The sequence below is a fragment of the Myotis lucifugus genome, unplaced genomic scaffold (genome assembly GCF_000147115.1).
Source record: "Myotis lucifugus unplaced genomic scaffold, Myoluc2.0 scaffold_100, whole genome shotgun sequence".
NCBI classification, from domain to species: Eukaryota; Metazoa; Chordata; class Mammalia; order Chiroptera; family Vespertilionidae; genus Myotis; species Myotis lucifugus.
The window spans coordinates 4,124,687-4,140,426 of record NW_005871148.1 but is presented as its reverse complement, the minus strand read 5'-3'; the positions used below and the strand labels follow the sequence as shown (position 1 = coordinate 4,140,426).

The 15,740-nt window shown below is 43.9% G+C and overlaps 1 protein-coding gene across 1 annotated transcript; it reads left to right on the top strand.

Annotated features, from left to right (window-relative positions):
* The first annotated feature begins 3,392 nt into the window (after nt 1–3,392).
* On the top strand, nt 3,393–15,565 carry MILR1 (mast cell immunoglobulin like receptor 1). The gene is made up of 9 exons (XM_006092447.3): nt 3,393–3,601; nt 5,057–5,329; nt 6,595–6,873; nt 8,427–8,534; nt 11,336–11,425; nt 12,340–12,393; nt 12,521–12,580; nt 13,222–13,302; nt 14,919–15,565. Exons 1-8 carry the CDS (start codon nt 3,514–3,516, stop codon nt 13,272–13,274), a joined length of 1,005 nt encoding a protein of 334 aa, XP_006092509.1. The 5' UTR covers nt 3,393–3,513; the 3' UTR covers nt 13,275–13,302; nt 14,919–15,565.
* Nucleotides 15,566–15,740: the final 175 nt, after the last annotated feature.

Here is a 15,740-nt window from a genome sequence, read left to right as displayed (position 1 = left end):
CTTTTTATGTAAATGGTGAAATGTTTTTCTTTAAGAAGAGGGAAGAAGAAAAAGGCCCTCTTTTCTTTTCTCCCCAGCTTGGTCGGCCCGCGGACCCCTTATCTTAAGAAAAATAACCCACCCAGGGAAGGCATAAAACCATCTGTTTCACCTCTTTTGGGGGATTATAAGATCCAACATAAAGTGTCGAACAAGGCTGGATCCAGAGGGGGAGGGGCATTGTTGGGCCCTCCGGCCCTCTGGGGAAAACTGGGGGAGATTGAGGGTAAGGGGGAAAGTTCAACCAAAGGATTTACACGCAACCTTCTGGGCCTAACCAATGAACAGGGCAAATGGGGGGGGGAGGTGAGGCCATGAGCGGGGGGGGGGGGGGTAGGGAGTAACTTGGGGATAAGGACACATATGTAATATCTTAATCAATAAAAAATATATTTTTTAAAAAAGCACAGATTTCAAAAAATGTCCCATTGTAAGGTCTCCAATATTTCAAATTACTAGTTCCCAATTGATGGGCACTTTGCAGTTTTTCATGATTATAAGCAAAGCTGCATGGATGGCTTATGCCTATCTTTGCACCTCTGTCGATATAGAGCAGCGGTTCTCAACCTGTGGGTCGAAACCCATTTGGCGGTCGAACGACCCTTTCACAGGGTCGCCTAAGACCATCCTGCATATCAGATATTTACATTACGATTCATAACAGTAGCAACATTACAGTTATGAAGTAGCAACGAAAATAATTTTATGGTTGGGTCACAACATGAGGAACTGTATTTAAAGGGCCAGAAGGTTGAGAACCACTGCATTAGAGGGAAGATTCTAGGTCTACACAAGCCAGCTCTGGATATAAATGCAGGAATTTGGGTGTTCACTGGTGTGGTAGAAGCCACTTCAAATTTCTTCCAAGAATATAAAGGTTGTAATGTGCTAAAGTACATTTTCTGTTGCAGATGGACCCGTGTTCCCCTCAGTGACCATGGATAGGGGAGGAGAGAAAGATGGTTTAGTCTTCTAAAGACAAGGAGTGGTGATGGAATATATTAAAATTTCTTTGATCCATGCATTAAGTTATATATATATACCACGTGCAGGTGCACACGTACAGTGCAATTGAAACTTTGTGGCCCATGCGCAGAACTCGGTATTTTGTGGAAGAGCCGGTATTTTGTGAAAGAGCCACACTCAAGGGGCCAAAGAGCCGCATGTGGCTCAAGAGCCGTGGTTTGCCAAGCCGCAGTTTGCTGACCACTGGAGTGGATAGAGCGTTGGCCTGCGGACTGAAAGGTCCTGAGTTAGGTTCTGGTCAAGGGCACTTGCCCGGGTTGTGGGCTTGATCACCAGTGGGGGGCGTGCCGGAGCAGCCAATCAATGATTCTCTCTCATCATTGATGCTTCTATCTCTCTTTCTCTCCCTCTCCCTTCCCCTCTGAAATCAATAAAAATATATTTTAAAATAATAATAATAATAATACCTCATAGTAGTTTTACAGGGATTAAAATTATAGGTATTACACAAAGACAATGCAAGATCAGTGTAAGGCTTACACAACAGGAAGGAATATAGTACCTTTCCTGTTTGTATGACTATATTTATTGTTATTACCAATCTTACCAATATGGTGAGTGAAGGTGGACCATGACAATGTGGATTTGGCATGATTTGGACCCCCAGGAATGTGCCCCGTCCATGTACGAACTTTGGTTTTTTCCATTTCAGCTGTCACTTCTGGTTTATTGTGTAACTTCTGACAAGTTATGTCCCTTTTCCTGGGGCCTCACTAAAGTGCTCCTAGCAACGTTTACTAACAGCTGTAAGTAGCACTTCCTCTGGTTTCCTCTGCTATACTTGTGTCTAAGCTGTGGTCTGCAAGCTTCCTGCCCCAGCTGAAATGTTCCACATACACAAAGGCCCCAGCCACGTCAGCTTTTCTGAAAGGCCCCCAGTCTTCCCAGGCACGATGGCTCTCAGGGGCCCAGCCCCCCGCCCCCCCGCCCCCGCCCTCTGCCCAGGCACGGAGGGATGAGATGCTGGTTGGTAAAGTGTCAAGAACAAAACCTCCAACTCCCTTAGCAGAAACTCTGGCATTCCCAGGGTCATCTTACCGGAGATCAAATTTGTGGGGTTCTTTCCCTTCCTTTAGTGAAAGAAATTGCCAATAATATCACAATGTGGAAATCACCATCAACCACTGAGTGCCGTCTTTCTTAGGAGAGTTGACTGTCAGAAGGGAATTAGGGCCTTTTGCAAACTGAGGGCTACATAAGAGGATCTGCTTTCAGACAATAGTGGGCAGCTAGGGAAGAAGTAGGAGTGGCAGCAGCTGGCCCTGGCTCCGTTCAGACCCCAGTGGTGGCTAGGTGCAGGACTGGGAATGAATGATCACCATAGTTGATAGTAGAGGTTGGATAATGTCCTAGAGCAGGGGTGGGAAACCTTTTTTCTGCCAAGGGTCATTTGGATATTTATAACATCATTCACGAGCCATACAAAATGATCAACTTAAACATTAGCCTGCTATATTTGGTCAAACATGTAATTAACTTACCCCTAATACCTCGGCAGGGCCAGACCAAATGATTTTGTGGGTCTTATGTAGCCCTCGGGCTGGATGTTCCCCACCCCTGTCCTAGAACAACCCATACCCGGGCAGGGGCCTGGCTTTCCCACAGAGAGGGCACCTGGCCACAGGAACGTGCGAGACCTACAAGCCCAACCCAGGGTGGCAACAAGAATCAGAAACCCAAGCGGCCCAGTCACAGTTCCCTCCACTTGGGTAGCCCCTCAGCACTTCCCAGGCCTCACTTCAGAGTGGGGACACTGGAATATGTGGTTTTATCTGTGTACACTTCACAGAGCCCGAGAATTCTGGATCAGGTAGAAGTGAACCACAGTGCATTCTGGGATGTAAGTTAGAGACTCTGAAATCGCTGGGGTCCTTGTTAAAATTCAAAGTCCCAGGTTTCATCCCCAGTAAGTGTGGAATAGTGCCTAGGAATCTACATTTCACAAAATCAGGCATTTCTGATGCCATGCTTGTGTATGTCTGCTCTAGATAGTCAATATTTGTTTCCCAAGACTAAAGCAAACTTCCATTAATTTCCTTTTGATATAGGCCAAATCCAAAGAGAGATGATCAGGTGGGTTTTCACAAAGACAACACAACAGTCATATTTTTACCACCACCCCCGTCCCCCCCCCACACACACAGTTCAACTTCCCATCCAACCTGAGTTAGTGCAACCTCCTACATCTCTCTCTCTTCTTACAAGAATCATTGAGGAACACATGTTGGACAAGCCAACCAGTCGTATTATGCCAAGCTTCTGCAGACAACTGTGATCTCTATTACTTGGTCTAAAATAAGGAAGTTTTCTAAGTGACTCACCACTATGGTAACACCACACCTCCTTTGGCCTCTTCTTCAGTTTCATTCGGGAGAATTCGGAGCCATATGAACAGACTAGGGCATTTTTCTTCTGTCACATCTAAGGTTTGCATCTCAACACCAAACTATGATGTGGAAAAAGAGTATTTTTGTGTTTCTTTTCTCTCTTTTGACTCTAAAAGCAGAACTGGATTGTGAGACAATGAAAAAAAACAAACCGTAAGTTTCATTTACTTCTCTCTCTTGAACTAAAACCGTCTTCACCAAAACAGTGGATGGTCAGCTTTAAACATGATCTTTCATGAATAAGTTTTTCTATGCTTTTAGATGAATAACCAGAGCAAAGTCTTTTCTATTACCTGCTGTTTAAAATGAAGTGATTTTAGGGAGGGGGTTGGAGTATCTTTTCTGAGACGCAGAGATAAATTATTGTGAATTGTTAGGAGTGATAACGGTAATTGGTATGTTCACAAAAGAGTCCTTATCTTTTAGCCATACAAACTACCAACACCCTCTAGCCAAAGATCACCAGGGATACACATGTAGTTGAACAAAGCTGGGTTTTGGGAGAAAATGTATACCAAGAAAATCATGGGATGTCTCAGCAGGAGGGTAATAGAAAGGTCTTATGATAAGATTTAGATCTGTGTTAGGTGGTTTGGAGGAAGATTCAAAGCAGCAGCCTCTACTCTGGATTGGATCCAATTAGAACGTGGGAATAATGATATAATTGGGTATGTTAATAATTCTGATCTGTGTCCAGATATGATCATGGCGTTGTCTTGTTTTTGTCTTAGTCCAACGGTCATAGAGTGAGTGGCCTTGTTTGGTATTGGTATTCTAGCTGTGAGTGACAGGTCAGTTCCTAGCCAAGCCAGTCCCCTACTGTCAGGGGCTGTTTTTCTCTTTCTCAATACTGAAATTTATGGGTGCAATAACATGCGGTCTGGGATTTTCTTTAAAATAATGGAAAGGGGTGAGAGGCAGATGAAACAGGATGGACCATGAGTTGATCATTATTGAAGCTAGGTGATAGGCCCATGGGGGATCATTGTACTCTCTTCTCTACTATTATTTTAAAGTTCTTATTTCCCAAAATAAGAACTTTAAAATAAATAATGGACAAAACAAGCTACCAGACATGATGGTTGGTCATAGAACCTAGAACTTTAATATTTCTAAGTCAGCATAGCCAGTCTTTGCAGTGGTTCTCAACCTTCTGGCCCTTTAAATACAGTTCCTCATGTTGTGACCCAACCATAAAATTATTTTCGTTGCTACTTCATAACTGTAATGTTGCTACTGTTATGAATCATAATGTAAATATCTGATGTGCAGGATGGTCTTAGGCGACCCCTGTGAAAGGGTCGTTCGACCGCCAAAGGGGTCGCGACCCACAGGTTGAGAACCGCTGCTTTAGAGGGTCCACTTCAGGCTCTTACTGGCCAGAGAGATAGCAAGCACAAAAAGGCTTGTCGAGGCCACCGCCTCTCATTGGATGGGGCCTCTGTAGGCCCTGAGGCTTCCTCACACACTGATCAGCCAGGCTGTGTAGGCTTACGAAAGTTTGCCAAGAACATTATCTCCACCACTTTGATCCACAAAATGTGGCCAGATGGTTATTATCAAGGGACATTAACAAGAACTTTCTCTTGTGTTATTTTGTCTTCCAGAATTCATTTCTCCACGTTTGCAATCAAAAACGAATATAGTCAGAAAGGGTCAAAAGGTATCTCTAAATTGTTCCCACCAGAACAAATCACTACAAATCACCTATTCTTTGTTTCGGGATAAGGATTACATGGGAACCCAGGATAGCAAAGGAAAACCTGTGATTTTTAACCTAAGCATCTCAGAAGCCCGTGATTCGGGGCCCTACCAATGCAAAGCCAACATTTCCAACTGTCAAACATACAGTCACAAGTTCAACTTCACAATTGTGGGTAAGTAGAGCACTCATTCCATGGGGCCCTGTGACGTGTAGGACCCTTTCCTATTCTACAATGGACTCTCTGTTCCCCTTGCAAGCACTCACTCGAGAGCCTGAAAAGTATGTCACTGAGATCTTTATTCTTAACTAGAGGCCTGGTGCATGAATTCATGCACAGGTGGGGTCCGGCCGGCCCTCCCCAATTGGGGCAATTGGGCAGGGCTGGCGAGGGGAGGGGCCATAGGCGATTGGCCAGTTGGTCCCGCCTCCCAATTGAACTCCCAGTTGAGGGGACAATATGCATATTAGCCTTCTATTAAATAGGATAATTTCTTTTCACTTTCCTCCCAAAGACTTTTGGCCTCTTTCAGATAATAATAGGCTGGTTATCTAAGACAAAAAGTCTTACTTCAACAATTTAGAAAATTGTTGAAATCTTTTCTAGAGGCTTTACTCTCGGATTCCCATCCGGTAGGCAAAAATGCTTTTTCTCTGCAGATTCGAGTGAGAAGTCTGAGAATCAGTGTTGGGCCTGGTGACAAGGGTCTCCAAAGCCCTAGGCTTTGCCCACCTCTTCCCTTTGCAATGACCACCCACCAGGTGCCCCATCAGCCCATGTTCTTCCTGCCCAACTACATCTTATTACTTCTGTATTTTTCTCTCCCATCTTCCCACCCTAAGCCTCTCACAACCTAGCATTAATGGGCTCCTCTATGAAGGTGACCTTGATAATAAACTCCTTGGAGAGAGGGTTTCCAGGTAATACATGTACAGTGTACCTGGATTCTTCTAAACATAGATGCCCTGATACTGGTCAAATATTTGAGTGGTGCTCTAGATCTATGCTCTCCATTATGGTAGCCATTAGTCACACATGGCTATTTAAATTTAAATTCTAATTAATTAAAATTAGATGGAATAAAAAACTTAGTTCCTCAGTCTCCTTAGTCACATTTCAAGTGTTCAGTAGCCACAGGTGGCTGCCATATTAGACAACACAGACATAGAACATTTCCATCATTACCGAAAGTTCTACTGGACGCCTCTGCTCTAGGTCAGTGGTTCTTAGCTTCTTAGATTATAACGGTTTTAACCATCTAATGATAGAGTGGTCATTGGCCTTTCCCACTGGTTGCAAGCTTCTTGACTTCTCAAGAAGGGTGTCATTCATCCCTGGGACCACATTGGGGAATAGAGTAGGGGTTCGATCCACATTTGTGGACTGAGTGAGTGAACCCAATCTGCTTATCCCTGTAACATGCACTTTCATTTTTCTAGACCCAGTGACCACTCCAGTGCTGAAAATTGTTCAAAACCAGACAAACCTTTATATAACACTACACTGCATCTCCTTCAACGGTTCTCTGCCCATCAATTATACTTTCTTTGAAAAAGGCATCGCCTTATCACCAGTTATTTCCAAGCATGTAAGGGAGCCTGCTGAATTTAATTTAACCAAGAGCAACACTGGAGAAGGGAAAGAGTATCATTGTGAAGCTAAAAACAGCCTGCCTGACAACGCAAGATACAGTGATCCCGTCACCATGCCTTCAACAAGTAAGGACTACCTGAGCTCTTTCAACAGGTCTGGATTTGCTTCCAGAAACTTCTGCCTGTCCACTTCCCACTTTGGCCATTTGCTTCCAAGTGCTTTTCCTTTGGTAGGGTCCATATGAACTGTGATGGGATTGCTTTCTGCCATAAAAACAAAACAAAAAAAGTCATAGAAAAGCCTAGACACTGTGGCAGGAAGGGACCTTGCAATGAGACTTCCTGACTGGACCCTGCTTCCTGCCTTGACCTTCCACTGCCCGGGTTCTGAGCAATCACACTAGAATTTGCATCTCTCTTGGAGCTACCAGGTCTCTTTTCTTTTGCTTTTTTGGTGATTTCTAACGCCAACTTGGCTGTTTACTGTCCCACTGCTAACACTTGGTGAGTCTCGACTTTCAGTGCCACCCTTGGCTTGGGGCAAGAGGGGCCCCTGTCCCTTCCCTGGGTTTTGGAGGGTACTGCTCTAGTGCATCTTGGCCATGCACATTCCCACAGGCTGAGGAGTCCAGGGGGCCATGGGAATATGCCCACCTGGACCCTCTATCCCCACTTTTTTACACCACACTCTTGGTACCTGGGTCCAAATTCCCTACCCAATCAGATCAGAACCCACCCACAGGGCCCGCGCAAGTCTCTTTCCCAGTTCAGTCTCCCAAGGGTGGACCACAGTGAGGATGTGAGCATTCCTGGACGCAAGCTAAGGGAGCTGCTTGTGGGGGGTGTGAATGGCTTTTGGACATGCAGGCTGGGGTCCACATGCATGCTAGGTCCCTTAGGGTGCAGGTCAGAGCCTGGGTGGGAAGGGGGTCAGGCTGGAACTGGGGCTGGCTCTCACCCATGCTGCCATGTTCCAGTACAGAACTCCAAGAAGCCTGAGAATTCTAGATTCAAACCTGGCCAAAAGTTAGGTTAGCAAAGGCAATAGGCACACTTGGGCATTAACACTCCACCCAGCATCATCCTCAGAAGAGCCCACACACTAGCCTTAAGTCCTAAAAAGTGAGGCAGACTGTGGGAGTCAGAACCCAGAATCAGGCTTTTATCCACAAATCACAGCCTTTCCGTCTACTAGCTGTGTGACCTTAAGAAAGTCACTTAACCCTTTCTGAGCCTTACTCTACTCATTTGTAAAGTGGGAGTGATACTAATAAGACAAATAAGGCAATGCATGTAAAGCGCTTAACACAGTATCTGACATGTAGTTAATAATAAATGGTAGCTGTTTGGGTGCTGTAAATTACGCCAACATGACTAAGGGCTTTGTCCAATAAGTGACCAGGCCATTCTGAAGCTTATGACCCTAACATTGTAGCCACGATTTGGTCTGTTAAATACTGTGTTGTCTCCTTGTGTGACATCTGTGGAAGATGCACTTGGTCATGACTTTAAGAACTTCACTGGGAGTTGCAGGTGTCCACAGCAGTGCAGGGATAGGGTGCACAATACATGGGTTACCATGGGAGACAGCCGTGATCGCCCTTTCCAGAACAATTCACAGTCCACTGTCATTGGGAAAGAAAGCTGTGCGCTGACTGGTGAATGCTGTCTTCCTCCAGGTGGAGACAGCTGTCCACTCTGCCTGCCGCTACTGCTTCCGCTGTTATTACTGATGCTAATCATAATCCTACTTCTGGCATTTTGGATACGACAGAAATACAAAGCCAGTAAGTTCTATTTGCCATTGTTTTCCATGGGTTTTGGATAAAGGCCGCAGGGGAGAAAGTGAGGAGGAAGGGAAAGAGGAATCAGAAATGGATGTGAAGAAATAAAAAGAGAAGAAAAAGCTGAGAAAGGGGAAAGGTAAATGAAACAGACTTGCTGTGGTTATTGGGTAAGAGCTTTTCTTATTTAGATTGCTCACCTGTGTGGGCCCTGTGTAGTCACACAAGCCCTGGGCTAAGAAGAGCCCCACACTTCGTTTAATGCTCCTTGGCTGTCACTGGATTGAAATGCTTAATACTTTTCTTTTTACTTTTTAAAATTACTTTTTAAAAATATATGTATTTTTGCCCTAACCGGTTTGGCTTAGTGGATAGAGCATTGGCCTGCAGACTGAAAAGTCCCAGGTTTGATTCCAGTCAAGGGCATGTACCTTGGTTGTGGGCACATCCCCAGTGGCAGGGTGTGCAGGAGGCAGCTGATCAGATGTTTCTCTCTCATCAATGTTTCTAATTCTATCCCTCTCCCTTCCTCTCTGTAAAAAGTCAATAAAATATATTTAAAAATATGTATTTTTATTGATTTCAGAGAGGAAGAGAGAGATAGAAACAACAGTGATGATAGAGAATCATTAATTGGCTGCCTCCTGTACACCCCCTATTGGGGATCAAATGTGCAACCCAGTCATATGTCCTGACCGGGAATCAAACTGTGACCTGGTTCATAGGTCGACACTCAACCACTGAGGGACACCGGCTCAACAAAATTACTTTTTAAATTGTGGTAAAATATATACGACCATAAAATGTACCATCTTAATCAGGTTAAGTATACAGTTCAGAGGCATCGAGTATTCTCATTGTTGTGCAACCATCACCACCATCTATCCCCAGCACTTTTCTCATCTTGTAAAATTGAAACTCTGCCCCCATCAAACACTAACTCACCAGTCACTTCCTCCTCCTCCTAGTCCCGGGCCACTACCATTCTGCTTGTCTACTCTAGGGAGGACCTTATATATAAATGGAATCATAGAGAATCTGTCCTTTTGTAACTAGTTTATGTCACTTAGCATAATGTCCTCAAGGCTCATCCATGTTGTGCTCTTGGGTTATTCCACCTTTGGGCTATCATGAATAGTGTGCTATGAACATAAGTATATAAATATTAGTAATTTTTAACAAGAGGCCTCACATTTTTACTTTGCCCTGGGCCCTGCAAATGATGGAGCGGTCCTGATTGCGAGCTCCTCAAAGGCAAAAGCTTTGTCCTGTATTTTTCAGCTGCTCGGAGGACACCCAGTACATGAAGACAAACACGAGCAGCCTTCCTCTCTGTCCACCTTAAGTGCTGTGTCAATCCCTCGTCTTATGGCTAACTCTAGTTAAGATTTCAAAATGGCCTTTTCATTGGGCACACAAGTGTAGAGGAATATGGAGATTTGCACAAAAGACACTTTGTGTCTCAGCACTGGCACCCACCAGTGAACCTGCCTGAGCCTCAGCATTCTGACCTGTAGAATGGGGTCGTGGGAGAAACTGTCACAACTGGGGAGAGAACTAAGCGATAAATGTTAGGCTCCAGCGCCTCCTCCACCTCTGGATTATAATTCAGAGAAGTCAGGGACTCAGTTGGTATGAAACTTGAAAATAGATGTCAAGCCCCAGCTGGTTTGGCTCAGTGGATAGAGCGTCGGCCTGCGGAGTGAAGGGTCCCTGGTTCAATTCTGGTCAAGGGCACATGCCCGGGTTTCGGGCTCGATCCCCAATAGGGGGTGTGCAGGAGGTAGCTTATCAATGATTCTCTCTCATCATTGATGTTTCTATCTCTCTCCCTCTCCTTTCCTCTCTGAAATCAATGAAAAATATATATATTTAAAAAATATATACATATTAAAAAACAGATGTCAAAATGTATACACCTCATACATTTTTTTCTTTTTTACACACACATCTCATATGTGTGTGTTTTCTCCTCACCGGAGGATATGTTTTTTATTGATTTAGAGAGAAAGGGAGAGAGAGAGAGAGAAAAAACACTGATGTGAGAGAGAAATATCGATCAGTTGCCTCCCATACACGACACTCCAACCAACTGAACCATCCAGCCAAGGCAGATATCTCATACATTTTTAAAACCTGTCTCCCTTCTTACAAAAAGCCTAGAGATTTGCAAAAGTGGAATTAATATTCTTTGAGTACTGGCCACAGCTAAAGAGAACTCAGCTGGGTAATTTACTATCTCTTGCAGATATTACAAAGCTTTTGACAGACTGTGCTTTTCAGTGAAGGAAAGGAAATGTGGCCCTAACCGGTTTGGGTCAGTGGATAGAGCGTCGGCCTGAGGATTGAAGGGTCCCAGGTTCGATTCCGGTCAAGGACATGTACCTTGGTTGCGGGCACATCCCCAGTAGGGGGTGTGCAGGAGGCAGCTGATCGATGTTTCTCTCTCATCGATGTTTCTAACTCTCTATCCCTCTCCCTTCCTCTCTGTAAAAAAATTAATAAAATACATTTTTTTTTAAAAAAGAAAGAAAATGTGTCTCTGGCCATCTCAAGCATAATCTGATAGGCAAAGGATGTCACTTGCCGAGCTGGGAGAATAAATCAGGAGGGTTCTTGGCTTGGAAAAGCAGGTACAATGGACACCTTGCTGAGTCCACATTTTTCCTTTAATAGATAACAAGGCCATTGGAGCAGCTCATTCTTTGTTTCAGAACTTTGGGGAATTCTGCTCCTTGGCAGAGGAGATCAGAAAAATGTGGCTGAATTGTTTTAATTTAATTAATTCTGCACAATTTACACAGGAAAAGCTATGAGAGATAAGGCACCCAGAGACTATGGAAATACACCCATAGAAGTTGGAATATATGCAAATGTCCATGAAAATCAAGCAGGTAAGATAACTTTTGGGGTATTTTCATTGGTTTGGTTGGTTGGTTTTCATCTTATATTTTTAAGGTCATACAGACACACAGGTACAATGTTTCCTTCCCACCCCTGATGCCCAGTCCCACTTTCCAGGGACAATAACCAGTTTTTAAAATCTTTCTACAGGTAGTCTATGCGTATGCTGACATCTAAACACATGGCAGAAATGGCAGCATGTCACAGAGAGGCTATTCTACATCTTGATTTTTTTTTCACTTAACAACATACCTCGGAAATTTTTTTATATCAGTTTGGAATGATCTTCACTGTGCCCCAAATCCCTTTATGATCACTTTTTAAATACATATATTGATTTCAGAAAGGGAAGGAGAGGGAGAGAGAGAGAGAAAAAAAAAACATCAAGGATGAGAAAGAATCATTGATTGGCTGCCTTCTGCACGCCCCACACTGGGGATTGAGCCTGCAATCCAGGCAGGTGCCCCAACTGGGAATCAAACCATTACCTCCTGTTTCACAGGTCAATGCTCAACCACTGAGTCACGTGGCTAGGCACCTTTTTTTAAAATTGATATTAGAGAGAGAGGAAGGGAGAAGGAGAGAGATAGAAACATTGATTTGCTGCCTCCTGTAGGCCCCCTACTGGGAACTTAGCCCTGATCTGGAATTGAACTGGTACCTCTTGGTGCATGGGGCGATGGTCAACCAATTGAGCCACACTGACGGGGCTATGATCACCTCTTAAAGCAGCCATCATACACTGCTTTACGGTAAAAAGACCCACAGCCTTGACCAAGAAGAACAAATCCAGTCAACACTGACTGAGGGCCGGCCATGTTCCAGGCACAGTGCTAAGCAATGTACCTGCCCTGTGCCACATAAACAGCCCTAACTCCCAATTTATGCCATTCCCATTTTACAGATGAGCCTGTGCCAGGCTTGGAACCAAGACAGTGTGTGTCCACAGCCCAAGATGGTAAGCACTCTCTGCAAAGTCCAGAGGCTACATGCCATTGCGAGGGCAGCCAGCCGAGCCACTGCCCTCGAGTGACCAGAGATTCCATTTGTAGGCCCAATAACTCTGTTTCTTGTCTTTTGCCCAGAAACTGAACATTCTCATGAGATACATTATGCCACCCCCATGTTCCTGGAGGTGATACCAGGTGAGCCACAGTTTGGGATAAGAGATACTATTGAATGAGACAGTGGTCCCTGTGAGGCCACCATATTTCAGGACTCTAGGAGCCCAAAAACGGGGTGGATGGGGACCACATGCACACCCAGGAGACCAAGAGTAATCAGTATCATGGCTCCTAACAAGGAAGAGGGAACGCTGGGACAGGGAGAGTATCACGTAAAACATCGAGAGGAGGATGCAGGGGCACTTCGAACCCATTTTCAATAACAAATTACTTGAAAAAGGTGAAGGGATTAAGAAGTACAAATTGGTAGTTACAAAATAGTCATGGGGATGTAAAGTACAGCATAGAGAATAGAGACAGTAATATTATAATAACTATGTCTGGTGTCAGGTGGCTACTAGAAATATCAGGAGAACACGATGTAAAGTATATGATTATCTAACCACTGTGCTATATACCTGAACCTAGTACAAAATAATATTAAATGTAAACTGTAATTGAAAAATAATTTTATTTTTAAATAAAAATTTACTTGATAGAGTCCAGGAAAAAAAGTTAATACTTGTTTGTCATTTCACCTTGCTACTAAAATAAAAAAATTTAAGCGACTCTATGGGTATATATTCTAATTTTACTAAATCATTTCTTCTTTTATATTTCAGAAGCCCATAATGATAATAAATCTGGATGTGTCTATGCTGAACTCAGCTTATGAAATGTAAAGATACAAACTACATCTCAGGGTAAGATGATTTTTACAAAGCTGATTTACATGAAGAAAAAGCAAACTTGATTGACACTTTAAATATGTTTGTATTGATTGCAGAGAGGAAGGGAGAGGGAGACAGATATAGAAACATCAATGATGAAAGAGAATCATTGATCAGCTGCCTCCGCACTGGGGATTGAGCCCACAACCCAGGCATTTGCCCTGACCAGGAATTGAACCATGACCTCTAGTTAATAGGTTGATGTTCAACCACTGAGCCACACCGGCTGGGCTTGATTGACTCTTTAAAACATCTCTCTTACCCAGCTGGTGTGGCTCAGCAAATGAGCCTCCACCTATGAATCAGGAGGTCACGGTTTAATTCCAGTCAGGGCACATGACCAGGTTGTGGGCTTGATCCCCAGTCGGGGGCATGTAGGAGGCAGCCGATCAGTGATTCTCTCTCACTGATATTTCTATCTCTCCCTCTCCCTTCCTCTCTGAAATCAATTTTTTTAAAATGTCTCTCCTGGAGTATTATGCTAAGTGAAATAAGTCAGTCAGAGAAAGATAGCCCAGGATCTCACTCATATGTGGAATCTCAGTAACAAAATAAACTGATGAACGGAGTGGACCCAGAGGCTCCAAGACTGGAACAGAGTGCGGAATCTCGGAGGGGAGGTGGGGGAGGGGGAGTGGGTGGGAGGTAATCAACCAAGGACCCTGTATGCATATAGGCATGGCCCATGGACAAAAAAAAAAAAAATGTCTCTCCTGGTTACCTACAGTGAATCACTGATTTTTATGATTAAACACTATCCCTTTGGCACATTCAGGTACTGCCAATCCTGTCATCAGACAACAGCTTTGTCAGGTGGGATCCTGACTGGTGACAGTTCTTAAATGCTTTTGCTATTTTTAGGCATGAACCGTTCTCCCCATTTCCACATCACTTAAAAAAGAATAACTGTTAGGCCACTGTGCTTTTCATAAATGCATCCTGAAAACTTTATGGTCATCTTTCTGGTTTCCCTGGCCCCGTGCCCATTAAAGCAAAAACACAAAGGCCTAAATTCTAAAACAAAAAACAGTGACCTTGAAAATGTGTCTGAGGAAAACAGTGCCTGCAGTCACCATGAGAGGCAGGCAAGATTACTTAACAAGTACGCGCTTGTTACTCACTGCCATTGAAACTTGTTCTCAAATTTTCAGAGGCTGCAAAAATATTTATTTAAAATATATTTTTATTTATTTCAGAGAGGGAGAGAAAGAAACATCAGTGATGAGAGAGAATCATTGATTAGCTGCCTCCTACATGTCCTTACTGGGGATTGAGCCCCCATCAGGGCATATGCCCTGACCAAAATCAAACCAGTGACCTCTTGGTTCTTGGGTCAAGGCTCAACCGCTGAGCCACACCCGGCTAGGCTGCAAAAATATTTATATTGATTTTTCAGGGATTTTCTCAGTCCTCAAGACTGAGCTAATGTCAAAGGCATGCCTATATGCATTGCATATCCAATCAGTGTTCTGTGGAGAGAACAGCCCAGAGTTGAGTTGGTGGAGAAGAAAGAATGGATTAGTTTCCTAGGACTGTGGTAACCAATTATCATTAACTGGTGAATTAAAACAAAAAATTTTTTCTCACAGTTCTGGAGGCCAGAAATCCAAAATCAAGGTGTCAGCAGGCCCACACTCCCTCCAAAGGCTGTATGGGAGAATCCTTGCCTGCCTCTCCATATCTGGTGGTTCCTGGTGGTTCTTGGTTCGTGGCAGCATCACTCCAATCTCTGCCTCTGTCTTCACGTGGCCTGTGCGATTCTCTTATAGAAAAACTGGTCACAAGATTTAGGAACCACCTGGATAATCCAGCATGACCTCATCTTAAAAATCCTTAACCTAATTTCATCTGCAAACACTCTTTTTCCAAATAAGGTGACATTCACAGGTTCCAGGAGTTAGGACTTGGACATATGTTTTTGGGGAGTCACTATTCAGCCCACTATAGGGGACAAATGAGAGAGAAATAACACCTATGTCATGGAGCTTCTGTGAGAGTCAATTCAGGCTTCTTCACGTCTTAACCTGAGCTCCTTCCTGAAGCAGAGCTGAGACAAGGCTTGGGTGCAAGTTGTTTATATGGGAGGTGATCCCAGGGAGCAGGAGAGTTCAGGGAGAGAGAAACAGGGAAGGAAAAGAAGGCAACACAAAGGGTAGGGAAGGGCTACATCTACACAATGGAATACTACGCCGCTATAAAAAAGAAGGAACTTTTACCATTTGCAACAGCATGGATGGAACTGGAGAGCATTATGCTAAGCGAAATAAGCCAGTTGGAGAAAGATAAATATCACATGATCTCACTCATATGTGGGATATAATGATCAACATAATTTGATGAACAAAAATAAATCCAGAGACAAATGCCCGGAAAGGTGGGGGGGGGGGGCGGGTAGAGAGCAACAAAAGGAC

Coding starts and splice junctions, on each gene's coding strand:
- MILR1 (XM_006092447.3), top strand. CDS start 3,514: ATGATGTGGAAAAAGAGTATTTTTGTGTTTCTTTTCTCTCTTTTGACT. Junction 8,535..11,335: donor ACGACAGAAATACAAAGCCA/GTAAGTTCTATT, acceptor CAATTTACACAG/GAAAAGCTATGAGAGATAAG. Junction 12,394..12,520: donor TGTGTCCACAGCCCAAGATG/GTAAGCACTCTC, acceptor TCTTTTGCCCAG/AAACTGAACATTCTCATGAG.